This window comes from Etheostoma cragini, chromosome 7 (assembly GCF_013103735.1).
Source record: "Etheostoma cragini isolate CJK2018 chromosome 7, CSU_Ecrag_1.0, whole genome shotgun sequence".
NCBI classification, from domain to species: domain Eukaryota; kingdom Metazoa; phylum Chordata; class Actinopteri; order Perciformes; family Percidae; genus Etheostoma; species Etheostoma cragini.
Window position 1 is genome coordinate 10,668,408 of NC_048413.1, and position 19,080 is coordinate 10,687,487.

A 19,080-nucleotide genomic window follows, 5' to 3' on the forward strand; every position below is an offset into this window, starting at 1 on the left:
AGGAATTCTTCTTCCTTCATCACAAGGCCACTGAGTTTAACTGAGGGGCGAGGCATTGAACTCATTTAGTGAGGTTTAACAAAAAAAAACCCAGGATGCAGCAACAGTACCCTTGCTAAAAGTTAGCGGAGATGGAGGAAAGGGGAGGGGGGGGGGGCAGATGTCAAGCTTTATCACAGAACATCCAATGAGCCAGACTATGTTACAGCTAAAGATGAGTTTAAGATTTATGACAATATTCAATGACAAATCTGTGATCAAGCACACTGTACCTACTGATTTCCACCGTGATCTGTGATAGTCTAAAACCCACTTGAAGTATTGGATTTGACAGCACCTTGAAAGAAAGTAAATACAGCATCACACAATCAATTCAATTCACAGCAGCATTAATCAATGACTGAGTCTTTCTATCCAGGAGTGATCAGGAATCCAGACAGTTGCAGTCAAATCCAGTTATTCATTTTTTTTTTTAAATAATAAGGTAAAGGGTAATGCAGAAGTACTCATTACCAAGACCAGCTCATTCATGACAACACTCCAATAAACTCATCAACAGCCACTGACCTGACATCCATCTGAGAGGAACACTGTGTATTTATATTCACTTTCAGGTTGAATGTTTTTGTGATGATCTCAAGGTGATACAACACATTTCTTTTAGTGTAAAACTAATAGTTGGCGACAGATCTTAGACAGCATATATTTGCATTTTGACACCTCAACAAATCATATCAGAGATATCTGGATGAAGAGAGAACACAAAAAGGAGAACAAATTAGTTGTTCTACAATGGAACTTAATGGAACAGCAACATCATTGCCAAAATTAATTCCACCTGTGTTTTTCCTCCTATAGTCAAAATGTCTGCTTTGGAAGTGCAATGCTTGGGTTTCCCTAGTTCCAAAAATTAACAAAAATTACGTGCTCCAGTAACTCTGAGGAGGGCCCCTGTTAAAGATCTTAGGTCTAAATACACAATTTCTCAGAATGAATTCCTCTTATCCAGGCATCCTGTCGTGCTTGCTGTCTATCTCATACCCCGGCGTTTACTTGTTTTTCAAATGACAAATTGGGCAGCGGCCCCTATTGGGCGATCATTCACCACATCCAGTTGCGCACGACTTGGTGACATCAGTGGGGTCGAGGGCTCCCAAAAAATGACTCCAGCGTTGGTGTGACGACAGTAACCGGTAAGTATAAAGGCTGAGACGGAAAGTTATCTGCTTATACCTCCAGACTGGCCTTTACGGCTAACCAACCGCTGAGGCTGAAACAACTCATCACTGTGCGCTCAACTGACGCTGGGAAAGAGGAGACTTTGGATCCTACCCAGGTAAGTCAGTCGCACCTCAAAAGAAACCCTTTACCAAAATATAATGTCTAATGGGTTGATTGCTCTGCTTCTGGGTGGGTCACATTTATTGTGTGTTATTCGAATTTTCGATTGTTATTTTAGACAGCGTGAGATTCAGTTTACATCTATTTGTTCTGTAAGTTTAAAATGCTTTGGTAATTACAGTATTCCATTTGTTTCCATGCAGGCTGACTTGTTTGAGGATTTTATATAAAGTTGTCACTGGTCAGAATAAAGGAAAGCAGTCAGTTGAAAAAAAACTCTTAACAAGCTGAAAAAAAATGAAATTTTGCACTGGACCAACTTTCTCCTCCGAATCTTTTACACGTCTTGTCAGAAGAAAAAAACAAACTCCGGGTCTCGATACTTTAACTATTTTAAGCCATGTTTAGATAGTTCTCTTATATAGTATGTCCCATCTCTTTCTCTCAACAGACTACCCACTAAATTACCATGAAATCGACATGTCTGCTCATCTTGGCTTCCCTCGTGGTCTGCAACTTGACAGTGTGTGGAGGACAGGGCGTCCCCGCTGAGGACGAGACGGACGGAAGGACCCTAGACGACATCATACTAGAGAGAGCAGAAAGTATCCTGTTACGGTCCATTCTCAAAAAGATCCAGGATGAAAACGGCAGAAACGGTGCGTAAATGTTTGATCAATTCTACAAGCAACGACTGATTTAATGCAAAATAGTACCAAACAATATTTGCCATCAAAGTAAATTTCCCATTCGAGTTCAATTTGTCATTGACATCTGGGCTATTTGTCTCATTTTAAAAACTAAGTCTTTAACTAAAGTTCTAAACAACGTTCCAAGTCGTGCTGAGCTTTACGCTCTAGATAATTACAATATTCAAAAAAATAATGAAACATGAAAATGGGCAAATAATCTTTTTACAATTTGTTATGATTCAAGGAAGATGGACCACCAACATTCGTTTGTGCGCAATTTACGCACGGCATAGATAAGCTGGGGAAACGCTTTTTTGGCAGTAAATGAATATTAAACTAGTCTTTGGGCTACTTGAAGTAGGCTAAATCATCTTTTCCTTTCTCCAGAGGGATCTTCCTCTCTGGCAGAATGGGTAACGAAACGACAGCATCCTGGTAAGAGATACAGCGAGGACTTTGAGAAGCGCCAGCATCCGGGGAGGAGAGAAGAAGACGAGGATGAACAGTACTTGGATGTTCAAAGGAGACAGCACCCGGGTAAGCGCGAAGATGAAATGCACTCGTTCATGGAGCTCCAGAAAAGGCAGCACCCGGGAAAGCGCTTCACGACGGGACAGATTTCCGAAAACCCCGTAATGTTCATGAGTGAACTTTCAAAACGTCAGCACCCGGGAAAGCGATACCTGGTGCTGCACAGCAAACGCCAGCACCCAGGTAAGCGTCATCCCGAGGACGAGGACGATGATGGGGAGTGGGATGCGGACGCGGATGGAGACGAAGACCTGGTTGAGTTGGAAAAGCGTCAGCACCCCGGAAAACGCTTTTGGGATAACTCCATTCCGGATTTAGAGACAAGCAGTCCGTGTGATGTATTGGACCCTACGAGCTGCAGAAAGACCAGTTTGCTGCTCGACTTTTTAGACAACATCAACAAGAGTCATGTCGAGGAGAAGAGACAACACCCGGGTAAAAGGATTGCACCCGAGGAGGATTTAGTGGAAGAGTAAATTAAACACAAGGCTGGTGTGCGTTTACTGCAGTATTGTAAACAAATAAATATGTGACCATAATGAATTATTAAAAATGAAAAAATACTTTACATCATTTAAACGTTTGTGCCACCGTTTTTTTTTTTTGGTCAACGGTTACTGTATAACCATTACAACACATTTATCTGCTGTTTGTTTCTTTGGAAAGCTTGTGCGTAATTTTGCTCCAAACTGACTATCGTTGTATCATTTTCATTAGAGTGCGTTCCAAATGTTGAACTTTATTTATAAGTTATTATTATAATTACATATTTATTGCGTTAATTAGGCTACTTATGTTAAAAACCAAGTCAAAGAATGAAAGCATTAGTCTACTGGCGTTTGCGATGTTGCCTCTGTGAGGCAACACAGCTTGTCAGTACAGTACATGCTTTTATCAATGAAAGGGGCTAACGTTTACAGCTTTGCAAAATGAAATCCATTCATTGATTGATTTGTGTTTTATTGTTTTCTACTTAAATATAATGAATATAACGCAGCAAATAAAATGTGCCATTGATTATTTTCCAACATCTTATTGCATGCATTAAGTTTATTTAACTTAATGTTGTGAATTAACAGCTACCTTTGCCTTAAAGTCAATCGCCAGTGTTTTTTGTTGGACAATAAAACGCATTGGTAAAAATGTTTGCTTTAGTTGCAGTAATTCATGTCTTAGATGCACTATTAAAACTCTATTAAACTGTTTATCCAACCCAACAGGTCTAATTAGTGTGTAGTGCAACAAAACAGTCCCTCTGTTTTAGTCTAATCTAGACTGATTAATGCAATTCAACAGCAGACACGATGTCAGTTGTATCCTCTTCTCACTTTAATTGGGCTTATCCCAACAAAGCAGCTGCAAAGGCGTGATCAATGTGTAAATTATTCGTCAAGCACATGAGTTAGAACTGGAGATTTCATAGAGAACCTCCACTGAAGCGCACACACAACTTTCAACTCCAGCGACAGTAATCCAGTGGATAAACAAACCATTACATGCAGGGGAAAATGCAAATGATCCAATATACATGATGAACTATTGCAGATGCACAAATTAGTTTAGACGACATGAAATGGCTTAAGGACAAAGATAAGCAATGACAAATTCATAATTTACATGTAATTTAGTGAGATTCTTTAGGAGTTTCTTCTATGTTTAGGCCATATTTAATGTCTTTAAAAGGTACATAAGACTATATGTGGATGTGAAAGTGATATGTACACACCCCAGCACACACACTTCAATTATTCTGTGGATAGTGTAGTTGAGTGGTTTCAAACATGTTAGGTTTGTGACCCCTCAAAAAAAAGTGTACTTGGGTCTGCTCATCACCAATTACGTCTTTTTGTGGATGTTGTTGGATTTTTCTGGATTTTTTAATGTCTTGAAAATGGTAAAACTATCCAGGATGTTACAATACAAAAGCAAAAATGGTATACAATGATTTACTTTAAACATTTTACGTATTTGTTTTTCATTCCTCTACATTCAATCATCTTTAGATTTATGTACCTGACCCCCAAGACTGAGAAAGGCTGAGATAGTCCAACCAATCAATTAGCTGACTAACTAAGTGGCTCAGGGCATAAATGAGCTTTGGGTCCCCATGGACTTTATGACTCATGCAGATGCCATGCTACACATGGCATCTTAACTGTGTAAAATGTACATACTGTCCATAACACTATAAACGGAAATATTCAATAAGTCTTGAAACAAGATTTTCACGGGGATACTCTCCACTCTCCCACTGCCTTAGGGGTTGGATAATAATGCAAGAATCTACTTTAGTCTCTAATCATTTCAGGTCCTTTTGTAGAGCATACTGAACAAATTTGCAATTAATTCAATTGTCCCAAACCATTGACACACATTGAACCAGAGGCCCTCTGTGGCTGTTTCCTGCTTTGCATACCAACCGTAGCCCACAGCAAGCACACTAAATTTTTTGTTCAGCATGAGCCGCTCGTGTTCATGTCTCAGTGACTGAAAGCCTGGGCCATTTAGTTCACTCCTAATCAGCCGACAGAAAACAAAAAGCAGAATCAAACAAATAAGAAGCACAGAAACTCAACGACACGATGCCAAATGATATATATGCTACTCAAGCATTGGGGTCCAGAGCTGGGATGGCAGTGTCCACAGCAGGTGAGGGGACGGCTTCCGGAATGGACCGAAGATTCCGTTTGGGATGATACGGAAGTTAGAAGTGAATGAAAGGATGGCGGGAAGTGATTAGTCGAGGCGAAATCATAAAGAAAAGTTCTGGTCCAAATCAGAAAATTATTACTTGCAGGCAGGGGCGTAACACAAAATTCTGAAACCCCCTAGAAAGGCAATTTCTATGAGACCCTCCCCGCATCCACAGCTATTCATTCTAGCATCTTTATGGTTCATCGTCACATGAGGGCCCTGGGTACTCAGAATGTACTCAGCAAGTTGTGGGTGAAATAGAAGCTCCGGGTCAAATCAGAATGTCAAGTAATATTCTGGAAAGACCTATTCCCTAAATTAACTTCAAGGTAGGGGCTCATTGAAGCACTCTTAGATGAAAGAGAGTTGGTATGTCTGATATTTGATCATTTAGTTGCATACAAGAGAGCCCAAGCAGTGGTGGGAAGAACAACAAAAGAGTTGGACAGTGAAACTGGGAGAACTGCCTCAAAAGCAAAAGTGTGGAATATGATTCAGAGGATACGCAGGAACAGAAGGGAATATGAGTAGGATACCCAGTTTTAGATTATGAAGCAAAAGCAGAAGTAAAAATATAAGCTACAGACAGGGAGGAATCTGAAATGATGGTGAAACTATTTTTTCAGATATCCTACATAGTTCAGTGGATTTGACTGAGTAAGGAAGTAGAGGGGAAATAGAAATATCCAGGAGCATTGCAAAGAAGCAGCCCTGGGTTTTTAAGCAATCAATTTGCCAGTTAGTTTAGTGCAAATGAAAATAGCTATTTAAATCAGATAATAGTCTATGTATCCAGATAAAGTTGAAATCTGTCCTGTAGTGTTGAGAGATCTTGATGGGGCTTTTACAGAAACGTTTTGTTCTCTGTAACATGTTGATTGGAGGAATGAAGGTTGCCAAAAGCATGGAATGAGGCTATAATAACTGGGGTCACCTCTATGTTCCCAGAGTCCTCACTGTGAGAGATTTGAAAGGGCTATCGTCGCATTTCAAATTGCAAAAGAACAAACGGAGCAGCATTAATGCCGTTTGAATAGTTAAAAGTCCAGTCAGACACTGTTGAAATATCACAGTAGCCTATAATGTCAACAAAATGTTGCTGTCAAATTTGAGGGTATATGTTTTAAGGAGTATAACAGTAGGTTAGATAAGTAAACTATACTCATAGATGGTTAATATAAACATAACTGACCCATGGAAATATACATTGAACATTTGACCTAGGAAAAAAAACAATAAAGAACACATACACTCTTAGAAAGGTATCCTTTATGTGTCATAGTACAGGTCCTGTATTGTAAAAAAAAAAAACTGAGATTCCCATGTCTTTCTACTATAAAGCAGATACAGGTGCTATATGAATACTCTGTTGTTACCAAAATACAAGCATGAACCTGAAATGGAACATAGAATCCATGTAGATATCCTCCCTAATATTTCCTATAGGATTAATAGGTAGGATTTAATATCTGGACCACCACATTCTGAAGCAGAATATGGCCCAATCATTGTTTTGTGATTGGACTAATACACTGAGGCCCACATTTCGCGTGAGTTTCGTGTCTTTTGTCCCTCTTCTCTTTCCTTACCAACTGAATGCTAATCACACGACCAGGCAGGGCTGCTGCTGCTGCTGCAGCTGGTGTTGTCGAGCTGTCAACCACACAGTTATTATTGGATTGATTTGTAAGTATAACGGATTCATCGTGTTGATTAATCCGTTTGTTTGCCGTGTTATCGCCGAGTTTTGAACAACGTGATTAACTAGAGAAACGATGGCTACAGAAAGCGAGCGCTGCTGTTAGCATATTGCAGCTAACGTTACATTCTCTGCTCAGTCTAACGGCGGCCAACGTTGCATTGAACAATATAGCTTTAGCCGTCGGATAGTTCAATTAGCAAATATCACATAGCGAGTAAAATAGTACTCAATGGCATTTAGAAAAACAACAACAATAACTTATCGTCTAGTTGGGTGTGTTTTTTCGCTGACTGCGTGGACACAGGCTGGAGAGTAAACTGTCAACATTAGCTAGCTGAGGTTGATAAAGGTCCGGTGAAAATGTAGCAGTAAGGTTACGTTCAGTTTTGACGTGCATGAGATGCAGGACACGTATGCAACGTTAAGTTGCTGTAATTGTTGTAAGAAGTTTGATTTTGAAGATTTGTGCAACTTCTCAAACTGTCTGCTGTAACGTTGGGCGGCTGTCAATTTGAACCGTTGTCACAACGTGATATTTAACCTGAGTCTGTACATGTGTAATAACCACACTCGTATTCGGTTATACCAGACATGACAGTATGGATACTTCTCAACTTTACTACCTTCTCCAATAAAGTGTGTATGTCAGATATTGCTGTGGTGCTACCCAGCCCTTTCTACCTCACATGTTTAAATCACATCAAAGTCACAAACATTTAAATCCACGAAAACATCAGGAATTTCCTTTTATGGATTTTGCTTAAAAAAAAAAAAAAAAAGTGTAGCCTCAATGTGCTTTGCCCACTGTTCAGGGTCCCGGGACATTCTCTGGCATGATGGAGCAATTATGGGGTGGGTTGCACACCCCATAACATGTGGACCGAAGCAAAGTCTCCCACCTTGCACCTCTTCTTCCGAAACATAGCCCGCAGCTGTCATGGCCTCCAGTTATCCACCCCCCTTTGAGGGCACAGGTGAAGTGAAGGAGGGCTTTCTTTGCCCGCTGTGCCTGAAGGACCTTCAGTCATTCTACCAACTCCAAGACCACTATGAGGAGGAGCACTCTGGGGATGACCGCCATGTTCGGGGACAACTCAAAAGTGAGTCCAGTTGATTGTACTTGCGGACTCTGCTCACAGCTACAATGCCATTTAAGTCGTACCATGTTATGCAAAACAGAGTCTAAAGGACCAATGACTTTGTATTGACTGTTGTCTTCTTAAAAAGCAGATTAACGAGCACAGTTAGAATTTGATATATAGTGAGTGCACTGCAGTGTTTGACTAGGGGAAATTGTTGCCAGGATGAATTGGCAAAGTATTCTACTGCAGGGAGGGACAGTAGATGAAACAGGAAAAAGATCAAATGTAGAGAGAACGAATCTTGGTTGGAAACAGAGGCATGAAAGAGGGTTAGCTCTCTGATTTGTATGCAGTTGTTCAGATTAATAATGAAACTGGAACGTTGGATGTGGATGTTCTTGTGGACTTGGATGTAGCTGTGCTAATATCTTTTTGTGTGCACAGGTTTGGTCCAAAAGGCAAAGAAAGCAAAAGACAAGCTGTTGAAAAGGGATGGAGATGACAGACCGGATACAGGCAGTTACGAGTCCTTCTACTACGGTGGAGTGGACCCCTACATGTGGGAGCCTCAAGAACTGGGTCAGACTGGAAACTTAGTGGAAATAAATCTTCACTCCACCTTTTTTTTTTTGGCTTGTCATATGACTTTGATCAAATTAATTTAGTATTGATATGGACTAAAAGCGCCTTTAAGCAGCAACCACGTGCAGAACTTTTACAGTTTCCTTTCTCTGCTTTTGTAGGAGCAACCAGAAGTCACCTGGACTTCTTTAAAAAACACCGCGCAGCCAGGATAGATCACTATGTCATTGAGGTCAACAAGCTCATCATTAGGCTGGAAAAAGTATGTTCCTAATACAGTAGCACAAATCACACTTTATTCACACCATAAATCTCTTCCCGCTGTAGTAAAAATGACCCTTAAGATGGCTTAAACTGTGCCAACTTATTTACTATGCAAACTGTTGTTTCAGTTGACATCGTTTGACAGGATCAACTCGGATGCCGCCAAAATCAGAGGTTTGTCCACATTTTCCTTACAACTCTGACTTCTCACAGTGTATGCCAATAGGATCTATTTAATATTGTAAATCAATGCGTGTTTATCCTCCTATATAGCCATTGAGAAGTCAGTGGTGTCATGGGTGAATGACTCGGATGTCCCGCTCTGTCCTGACTGTGGAAACAAGTTCAACATCCGGAACAGGCGACACCACTGTCGTCTCTGTGGGTCCATCATGTGTAGGAAGTGTATGGAGTTTATCCCTTTACCTTTGGCCCGTACGTATGAACAAAACCTGTGCAAACTAAAGGAAATCATCAGATTTCTAGTTGAACTCAAGTTTTGCCATGTGTCTCATAGCTGCAAAATGTTTGCCTTTTATCTGTTCACAGAAAAGCTGATTAACGGGACACGAGAGGCCCTGTGTGTACCTGGAAGCCCCATTCAGTCCCAGTCTCCCCCAGCAGGAGGGGGCAGCAGTGGGATGGGCTCCAGGAGAGGCAGCATCAGCAGCCTGAGCAGCGTTACCTCCATGCTGGAGGAAAAGGACGACGAGAAGATTCGCTGCTGTCACCACTGCATGGACACACTGCTGAAGATACAGCAGAAGTTGGAAGAGAAGGACCGCATGCCGGATGTGGTGAAACTTTACGAGGTTGGCGCATTAGTACATACAGTTAGTATGAAAATGATCTCTAAATGTCTTTTTCTGTTCTCACTAGCCTTGCAGTGGAGGTGGTGTTTTCATTTAAAGCTCTTGAGTTTACACTGTTGTATCGGTCCTGTCATTCAGTGTTTGTCTTTTGGGGTTTCCTGTTGTTCACTTGTTCCACACTTGTCTTCCTGTCAGAGGCTGAGGATGTGCATGGAGAAGGTGGATGAAAAGGCTCCAGAATACATCAGAATGGCAGAGTCGCTCAAGTAAGCCCCATTAAAAAGCAGTTATTTAATAAGACATTTTGGATTTGAGAGTGCGTGCTAACAGTCGCGGCTGGACGCTTTCACAGTGCCGGGGAAACCACGTACAATCTTGACACTGCTGGTGGGCTGAGACTGGAAGTGCAGAAATACTACGAACTAATTGATGCCCTGAGGTAGATGTCAGTCATAAATTACTTCTTCTCTCATTTTTGTGAAATATGGAGTTAAAAAAAAAAAAAAAAAAAGATAAAATGGAGTTCTGTGTTTTTTTTTCTCAGTAAGAAAATTTTAACACTAGGCGCAAAAGATGATCCACCACCGCCTCCAAAGGCCCTCCAGCTGCAGAGGATGATCCGTTATACAGCAACACTATTTGTCCAGGTGAAGTTCAGACAAATCTCAGCATGAAAAAACACATACAGCAAGCCCCATTCAGACAGAATAGTATTACACGCTCAAGAAATACATTTATTACAATGGAGCTCAGTAACATTCTCTCTCCAGTCATCACTCCATTACATTTATACAACTGATACATACTGTATGTCTTTCTCCTTTTGATCCTGAATTCACCCATTCTTCATGCCCCCCTTGTTTTAGGAGAAACTGTTAGGTCTCATGTCTTTGCCCACTAAGGATAAATATGAAGAGCTTAAAGAAAAGAGGAAACAGGAACAAGAGAAGAGACTGCAACAAGAGAGACTGGTGAGATTGTGTACCAATACTTTTCTGTTGATATTTTGTACACAAAACAAGTTACTAAATGTTTTTACTTCATGTATTTTTCTGCTCAACAGGCAACCCAGGAGACACTGAAGAGAAGGCAGGAGTCTGAGAAAAACCGTCAACCTCCCAGTACTAATGGAGAGCTGCCACGGGCCCCTAGAGCTCCACGTGTGACCAAAGCTGGCGGCTGGTTGCCCTCCGCAGACTCCGTCCATGCGTGCAGCGAGCTGGAGGACCCCCTGCTGCAGCAGATTGAGAACATACAGTCATTCCTCCGTCAGGCACGGGAGGCCCAGAAGACAGACGAGGTGGCCATGTTGGAGGAGAACCTACGTCAGCTGCAGGATGAATACGACCAGCAGCAGACCAGCTTGGCCATTGTGCTCTCCCAGAAGCTGGCTGAGGAGGAGAGCTTGCAGCAGGGGGAGCTAAATCGCCTGCAAGCCTGGGAAAGGGAGGAGAGGGAGCATTGGGGCCCCACTGTGCCCACCTCCCAGCTTTCCTTCACCTGGGAGAGGTCTCTAGATATCAGTCCGGCAAGGGGAAGAGAAGAGGAAGACCCTGAAGCAGAGGACCTGACACCAAAAGCTGAGAGGAGTCCGTCCTCTGTGAGAGCATTCCCTGCTCTTACAAGCCAGGAGGAGTCACCTCCTAGGCTGAGGAGCTTAGGGGGGCATATAACCCCCCCTGGTGGTGAAGGACAGACCACTGCCTCCCTTAACCCTTTCGATGAGGAGGACTCTACTCCCATTGAGGAGGATCCATCCAATCCATTCTTTGAGGACATAAAGAGGGAACACAAAGAGGGAAGCAACGGGAAGAAAGAATACAACCCATTTGAGGAAGAGGTCCAGGTGGACCAGGCGGAGACCGTGCCTAGCAACCCTTTTGAGGAGGGTGACGATAGCGACACAGGTAACCCTTTCCAGGAAGCCTCTGGGAATCCTCCAGGAGTCTCGACCAACCCCTTTGACGGGGATGATGATGACGATGAAGTTTTGCCCGATGTGGATATGATAGAGGAGGAACTGCTGCTGCAGCAGATTGACAACATTAGGGCCTACATCTTTGATGCCAAGCTCAGTGGGCGCCTCGACGAGGTGGAGCTCTTGTCAGAGAACCTCAGAGAGCTACAGCACACCCTACAAGAACAGAAGAAAAAGAAGCACTGATACCTCTTCCCCCAAATCCCTGATTACCTGCTACTTCCCAAGTCCTGCAAGGCTAGCTCACGGTACATGACTAATGAGCCCACTGATTTTAGTTTGGGTGAGGTCTGCTGCATCACAAAAAGATTAGGTTAGTCCCAGAATTAAAAATGCACTTGAGCTAAATAGCCTGGAGTGACTCCTTTACTTTCCAAACTTCGTTCTTAACCACTTGTCCTGTACAGGGTCGCAGAGGGCTGGAGCCTTTCCCAGCATGCACAGTCTGAAAGCACTAGTAAACGTCCATTTGTACAGCACGTTGCTGTTGTTAACTCTGTTGTATCAGGGAAAACACGAACAATTGAGGACAGAATAATGCCATTTAAACAATGTTTTTTTTTTAATGGGATAGTCAGATGGTTGTTTGATCCAGTGTGGCTGTAGACGTCAGGATGTATGATCTGGAGCTCTGGCCGAAGCTATAAACAAAGATAAGATTGAATTTTGGCCAAGGGTGAACAAAGGGAAACCAAGCTACTGATGCATGTTTCCAAATGTATCCTTTTAACAAAAATTGCCCTTTTTTTAATTCCATTGATATTAGTGCCCTCTTGTTGTACCAACGACTTTAGTTTGTGGTAATTGAACTTCCTGCTGTTTATTGAACCAATACCAAAGAACCCTCCCATGCATTACTGTTCTACCTGGACCACAAACAACATTCAGACTAAATAACTATCTGATCTTTTCATTAGAAACAAAAGGAATGAGACTTATACGACCATGTTTGGACAGCCTCTCCTTTGAAGGAAACTGATCATAAAACAAGTTATATATTAAAATCTAATCACTAAAATTAGTAATTTTGCTTGTTGTCGCAGAGGCTGTGACCACTTTGTGGCCTAGATTTGTACGCACACGGCACAGAATCATTGTTGTTGCCCGTTAAGTGTCACTCATACTGACTATGACATCTCAGAAAAGCTTTTAATCCTTGATCATACTATAAACCACATGTACATCTGCAAATACAATATGTATGACAAGAGCTGAATAAGTATTTGTTCTAACAGTTGTTTTTTTTTACAGTGAAAGTTGCTTTTTCTGTAACACTGAATGTTGACCTCTCTCTGTTAGGTGACATTTCTGTCAGTATTGTCTTACTGAAGCAGATTCAGATCAGTACTCTTATTCTGTGTATCTTGTCTGTCACGTTGGCCTTGGCATGGTTGCATTTTAGATCTTTTATTTTGTCTTTTAAAAGCATATTCAATGATATGTTGAACCAAGTGAACAAAGTATTTTCCACGTCCTACTGTGCGGCCCCTAAAGGTTGTGATCTTGATAACAGCGGCACTACCGATCCACCTGAGCACTTGGGCTGCATGAGTCGTGTGTCTGCGTTTCTTTAAATTGCTGTTGGCCAAGCTCGTCTTCCAGCTTTTATACATTTGGACATACAAATCAAATCTCATAACTCACCAAGCTCCTGTTCCTGTCAGCCAAGATCTGTATGTAAAGCATGTTACCTGTTCAGTAGTTTCATCTAACAAGGTCATTCAAAGTTTATCCAACCAGCTCTCAACAACATACTAAACACAATCAGCCCCGGCACATCATTAGCAACTCCATGTCAACAAATAAGACACCAATCTGAAAGTCTCACTAAGTTTATCCGTTAAGATCAACTAAACTCTTTAGAGGTCAATGCAACATTTTAGCCAGGATTTTGTTTGTCAGTTAAATTAACACTACATGAATGCCACAAGTATTATCAATTAGTGCTGCTAAGCCTTTATGTGATTAGTCATAGTGCTTTCCTGCCAGTCATAAAGTCTGTATTTCTCTTCATAAACAAAAACAGAGTTTGTATTGTCTGTTGATCTCACACTGCTGATTTTTGATGTCCACAGAAGCTTAACATGCAACAGTAAATGTTTTGTGACAGTGTAAATAACTCGAGGAGCTTCTTCATGTGTATTAGCAGTTGATTTTAGCTAATTTGGTAAAATAATTTAGACACATTTTGTTAACTTTACAAAACTCCATCTCCGCACCAATAAAAAAAAACTCAAATGTTTGTCATGCTTGTCATAAATCGTGTTCAGTCTCAACTTGATACTGCCTCTTGCGTGAAAATACTTAGGATTTCAATTTTCTTAATGACAACTACCGCCACACAGGCAAATAGTTTTTATTTGTTCAGATTGCAGTGTGGATTTGTCAACAACATCACATAAAAACAACCAAGTGTGACATCAAGTTATCCAAACCTACACAGTCATGTCTGCTGCTCACGTGGGCTGGAGGGTCTCAGTCCAGCCAGTGGCGTTCTCACAATGCACAGCATAGTGGGGCCCATTTAGTAACACTAATTTACAACAAAATATGCAATGTGGTAGTCCTTATATAAAATCACCAGTGCCGTATTGTCCGGTTCTCAGCTCCTCACTCATGTGATGCTGCCATCTGGGCACGATATTTGCCCGTCATCTCCTTGGGCAGCGGCGTGTTGCCAGGACACGGCACCTGGCCCTCCACCTCACAGATACACTCCCTCAGACAGTACTTTTTGGGCCCAAAGTTGGCAGGGTTGGATGCCTGCATCTTGGCTCGGGCCTCAGCTTGCAACACCTCTCTGTAAACAGTGAAGGAGTAAAATCGATATATTTATATTCTCTCTAGTCACTGCAGGGAGGGGCCTCTTTCACAGAACACAGTTGGCATGTCATTGTAGGAAAAGCACAGTGGTAAATATAAAACTAATGACGGCTAAATTGCATTTAGCTGCAGCTGTATTGTGCATGCTGGCTCACCATCACACTGTCATGGCTTACTGGAACACTTCAATATGCAGTGCCATCATTTATGTTATTCGTAACTGGGCCTGTCGCAAATAGTCAAATCAATTAATCGCACGAATAAAAAAAATAGCTCGATAATGTTCCGGGCCGTGATAATTTCCATTTGCATGCTTTTTTTTTGTTTTTTTTCCCCTCTTTACCAAAGACACTGGATGACCACTCTCGGTTCCTTGGCATAACGAGGAGTGAAACCTCTTGTCAGTTGCATATGTCTTTGTGTGGTAGAAAGTATCAGCGATGTCCCCCGTGTTCCTCGGCGTCCTGTTTTCTCCCTTTCATTCCAAACCACACAGTTGACAGCCTGCCGGTGGACACAGGCTCGCACATAAACGCCACAGGCTGCTGTGGACTGCTGTAACATTGACTGGTCCAAGCCTTCAGCTGTCCGCTGTCAGTGTGTCAGGGGCTCCCGGACAGTGAGCCGAGACCCCGTTACCTGCTGGATTTCATTGCGCTTTCTTCTGGAAGGCTGGTTAATCACCACTTAATTAGCCTGAGATAAACGCTAGCTATCAGGAAACAGAAGTGATGTGGGGAGCATGCGTGTGCGTGTGCATGTCAGCGCGCACCCGCGAAGCTCCGACCTGCAGAGGAGCAGAAGAAAGCAGCTGCACCTTCGCTAAAATTAAGGCTGAAAACAGAACTATTATGGTCCAGAAATCCTCGCCATGTGGCAGATAGCCACATCTTTAAAATGTCTCTTTCAGTTCCAGTGTTAAATATTCTCTAGAAATAAAAAGGTACTTATCTTTGAAAAACTGCACCTTCATTATTATGTCATTATCATTATTTTAGATGAGAATAGTTTCAGAAAGACAATATTATTGTTAATCGCAATAATTTCTGGGATAAATTATCGTCCAGCAAAATTTGGGACAGGCCTGTTCATGTTATTCCTAACATGAAAGATGATCAGTGCTTTTCCAACTCTGACAAATCTAAATGTCCGCTTGCCCAAATACATTCAGGGTGTGAGTTCAATGATAACACACACACACACACACACACACACACACACACACACACACACACACACACACACACACACACACACACACAACTCTGAATATCTTACTCTGATTTGCCCAAAATCTTCTTGACATGTTGTGAAATTTGTTTGTGGTCCTTCCCTTCCACATCTACTAGAACTTGCTCCCCATCGTCTGCAAAAGAGACCGAGGATATAAACCCAAGCTTGATACAATACATAATAATAATAATATTAATAATAATAATAATAATAATAATAATAATAAACAAGAGTGGAAGGATACACACCCAGGTAGAACTTCAAGAACGGTGATGGTGTCATATTTTTGAACATCATTATTTGAAGCCACTGGTTTTTGTACTGAATCTGAGGAATATTGAAGAACACAAACTTTCTGCGAAACAGAGAAAGTACACGATTTAAAAACAGCTTCACATGAGAGGCAGTCGGACTCTCTTAAAATACATTTTAATACAGGCAAAAACTGCAACACAAGTGGGACATCATTTGGATTTTAACGATTCTGATTCCACATTATGACACATTACTCATGACCTTTGAACAATGTCACATGATTTATCGGCTGTAATAGTGATTATAGTAGTGTGCATGTACACCAAAGCTACCTGTGTTAGGTGTGACTGATGAGAAAAAAGGGGCTGGTAACTTACATTTAACTAACTAAATAACTTACACTTACATTTTATGCATGGAATTTAAAGTGACAGACGCTGTCACTTTAAATTTCAAATTGCATGCATAAAATGCAGCTCCAATAGTTATGTACATATATTGTATAACATAACGTTATTATAATGCTGAATTGAGATTGACAGAATTACGCATGCGCACTGAGCAGACACCGTTTTTTTAGAGTTGTGGTACTCAATCATGTTTGAGTAAGCTAGCTGAGTTAGCTGTTGTTAGCTCTGACCTTGCTCCGTCGCTGAGTTCTCCATGTGTGTTGTAATTGACCGTCATGATCTTCACTCTGTTTTTGAAGATGATGTCGCCTTTCTGGAGATATTCCAGAGTCCTCCGGATCGGAAACCTTCCTTTCATAGGCATTTTAAAGTCTTTTTTGATTTACAAATACCATTTGAAAGCAGCCTGCACCTGGATGTGAGCTAATCGCAGAAGTAGACCGAGGCGCTTGCTGATGACGTCAAACGTCGTTGTCACCCGAAGCCATGGCTTTCTTTAACTGTCTATGCCCGAGCTACCTATAATTTAATTCTTTAATTCGTGCAATCCCAAACAGTTTAATTCTATTTATAAAATAAATAAATACTTAACCTATGATGCACACCATATATCACAGCATCATCGGATGGAATTGAACTAACACACATACATAAAGTGTAACAATAATTTAGAATTTCTCAGGAAGAGAAGTGCCAAGGGGCAAGTTTGATATGGAGATGAAAAATTGAGAACCTAAATTGGAGAAGGATTTGGATCCTTCGTATAAGTATTGTGTTTCTAACAAAGCTAAGGAAGTACACCTCAACATTTGACATAACACATACCCTACTAACCATTTGCCAATTCCTGCATTTTGTGAACAGAATATTGAAAAAATATCTCACCTATTTTTATATGAGTGAGTCTATTTTCAACCCACCAACTTTGTATACTCCTTTAACCTTCAAGATATCATATGTTAATTAATGAATCTATATAATTTAGTTGTTCTGTATGCAAAATTCTATATTCACAAGCAGAAGTTTCTAACTCATCTCCTAATTGTATACCTTTTCTCATAGAATTTAAATCTCTACTGAAGTCACCTAAAACGTTGCATAACCAGAAGAGTATTGTGGATACTGGAGATTTTTTTTTTCCCAAAACCTCCGACTAACCGTACATTTTTGTCTTCTTATATTTTGTTTTTAATGTAACGTTATTTCTCATTTAGTGAGAACTAACATTAGTAGTTTGAGTGAATGAGCCGTATGTTGTGGGGTGATGTTGACTATGTTGTTACCAAAGCTTAAAAAGCCTTTAAATATCTTGGATCATTGTTTCACTTTAGCTGTATCATGCAGATATTGGACATCGTAGACGGACAGATTTTCAGCATGAACAGACTCAGTCATGTTATATTTCATAATTGTTTATTTCTTTCATAATGTGTGGCTTCAGAGAAGCCAGCCTCAGAGACTGGAATGCTGATACAGGAGCTTAGTCTTTAATACATTAGTGTTATATTTTCATCGTGTGAGGTAGAAATGTGGGGCTGTGACAAACTTGAGAAAAACATGAATGTTGTTTCTCAATCTCAATGTTTGAAGAAATACATTTTACATGAGCAGAAAAACCAAGTACATTTACATTGTATAAACTTGTAATCATAGAATACTCAATCCACAAAAAAAAGTGCTAATCCAATATCCTCTTAGTGGGAGTTGCTCATTTTAAATATTTTAAAGCCACAACATTTAAATAAACATTTTCAAATAGCATTTAATAAAATGCACTTAAGCAACTTTTCCATGCACTGCAATGCACTATAAATTTCATAACAATGCTCGTTTTTAGGGCAAACAGCGACAAGATTATAAAACCCGGCTTAAAAACAACATGCACTCATTTTAATGAAACTACATGTACAAAAATCGTTTCACAACAGCGCCTTTATAAAGAGTCTGTATGGGTTTCAAACCCGAAATATTACAATTGACTTTTATTTAACAAGACATAATCATTGTTGACTTCTTTCTGTTATCATTCATGTTGCTGTTGATGCCTATGCTGAACCATTATACAAGAGCCGACGCAAGTCTCAATAAGGTCTTTAAGACGCACTCGAGTCCTAGAAGAACAGGGTTGTTGTTGTTTTTTAAATTAGGGAAACCTGCCCAAAAGTACTTTAAGTACACTTAGTATGCAACAAATTAAAGTTTTTTAGAAAACATAGAAAACCCAAAGTATTAGTCAGCATGAACACGGAGGCTGATTGATGTGCACTTAGAGTACAAATGCAAACACGAGTACAAAAACAGTAGCATAGCTACACATAAGTAACATTTCTGAAACCAAAATCTTAAAATAAAAAATAAAAACTGCCATTGATAAATACACAAAATGCAGAGTGAGAAGCATTGTTATGACACTCATGGGACAGATGGAAATAACAAATTGATTGTCGTAAAGGGAAAAGTGATGAGGTGATTGCACAACTTATATTAGCAACATATTCATGATAATCTAGAAATAAGCGTACCTAAACATAAGCACTCCCAAAGCTAAAATCTCTGAGATGTCATTCAGTATAAAAATCTCAATATGGTCACCTCAACGGGCTAATTCTTGCTTTGTGAATGTGAATTAAAAGTGAAACTGAATGAAATTAGGTCCTGTTGTAATGCACTGTGTGGTAGAT

At 40.6% G+C, this 19,080-nt stretch overlaps 3 protein-coding genes across 4 annotated transcripts; 2 read left to right on the forward strand and 1 right to left on the reverse strand.

The window, feature by feature from the left end:
- The first annotated feature begins 1,141 nt into the window (after positions 1-1,141).
- On the forward strand, positions 1,142-3,594 carry trh (thyrotropin-releasing hormone). 2 transcript variants are annotated; one of them, XM_034875986.1, is made up of 3 exons: positions 1,142-1,336; positions 1,793-2,000; positions 2,421-3,594. In XM_034875986.1, the coding sequence occupies exons 2-3, from the start codon at positions 1,811-1,813 to the stop codon at positions 3,038-3,040; spliced, it is 810 nt and encodes a 269-aa protein (XP_034731877.1). In that variant the 5' UTR covers positions 1,142-1,336; positions 1,793-1,810; the 3' UTR covers positions 3,041-3,594. The 2 variants fall into 2 exon arrangements, with proteins under 2 accessions (XP_034731877.1, XP_034731878.1); XM_034875987.1 differs by having other exon boundaries at positions 1,214-1,381.
- Positions 3,595-6,814: 3,220 nt separating this feature from the next.
- Positions 6,815-12,883, forward strand: LOC117947268 (rabenosyn-5). Its single transcript, XM_034875983.1, has 12 exons — positions 6,815-6,944; positions 7,773-8,060; positions 8,487-8,621; positions 8,786-8,886; positions 9,017-9,062; positions 9,162-9,323; positions 9,438-9,700; positions 9,896-9,966; positions 10,053-10,139; positions 10,245-10,347; positions 10,567-10,671; positions 10,764-12,883. Exons 2-12 carry the CDS (start codon positions 7,898-7,900, stop codon positions 11,862-11,864), a joined length of 2,337 nt encoding a protein of 778 aa, XP_034731874.1. The 5' UTR covers positions 6,815-6,944; positions 7,773-7,897; the 3' UTR covers positions 11,865-12,883.
- Positions 12,884-14,126: 1,243 nt separating this feature from the next.
- On the reverse strand, positions 14,127-16,870 carry mrps25 (mitochondrial ribosomal protein S25). The gene is made up of 4 exons (XM_034875988.1): positions 16,630-16,870; positions 15,983-16,089; positions 15,780-15,867; positions 14,127-14,478 (listed from the first exon to the last, which is right to left on the reverse strand). Exons 1-4 carry the CDS (start codon positions 16,761-16,763, stop codon positions 14,289-14,291), a joined length of 519 nt encoding a protein of 172 aa, XP_034731879.1. The 5' UTR covers positions 16,764-16,870; the 3' UTR covers positions 14,127-14,288.
- Between the last annotated feature and the right edge of the window lie 2,210 nt (positions 16,871-19,080).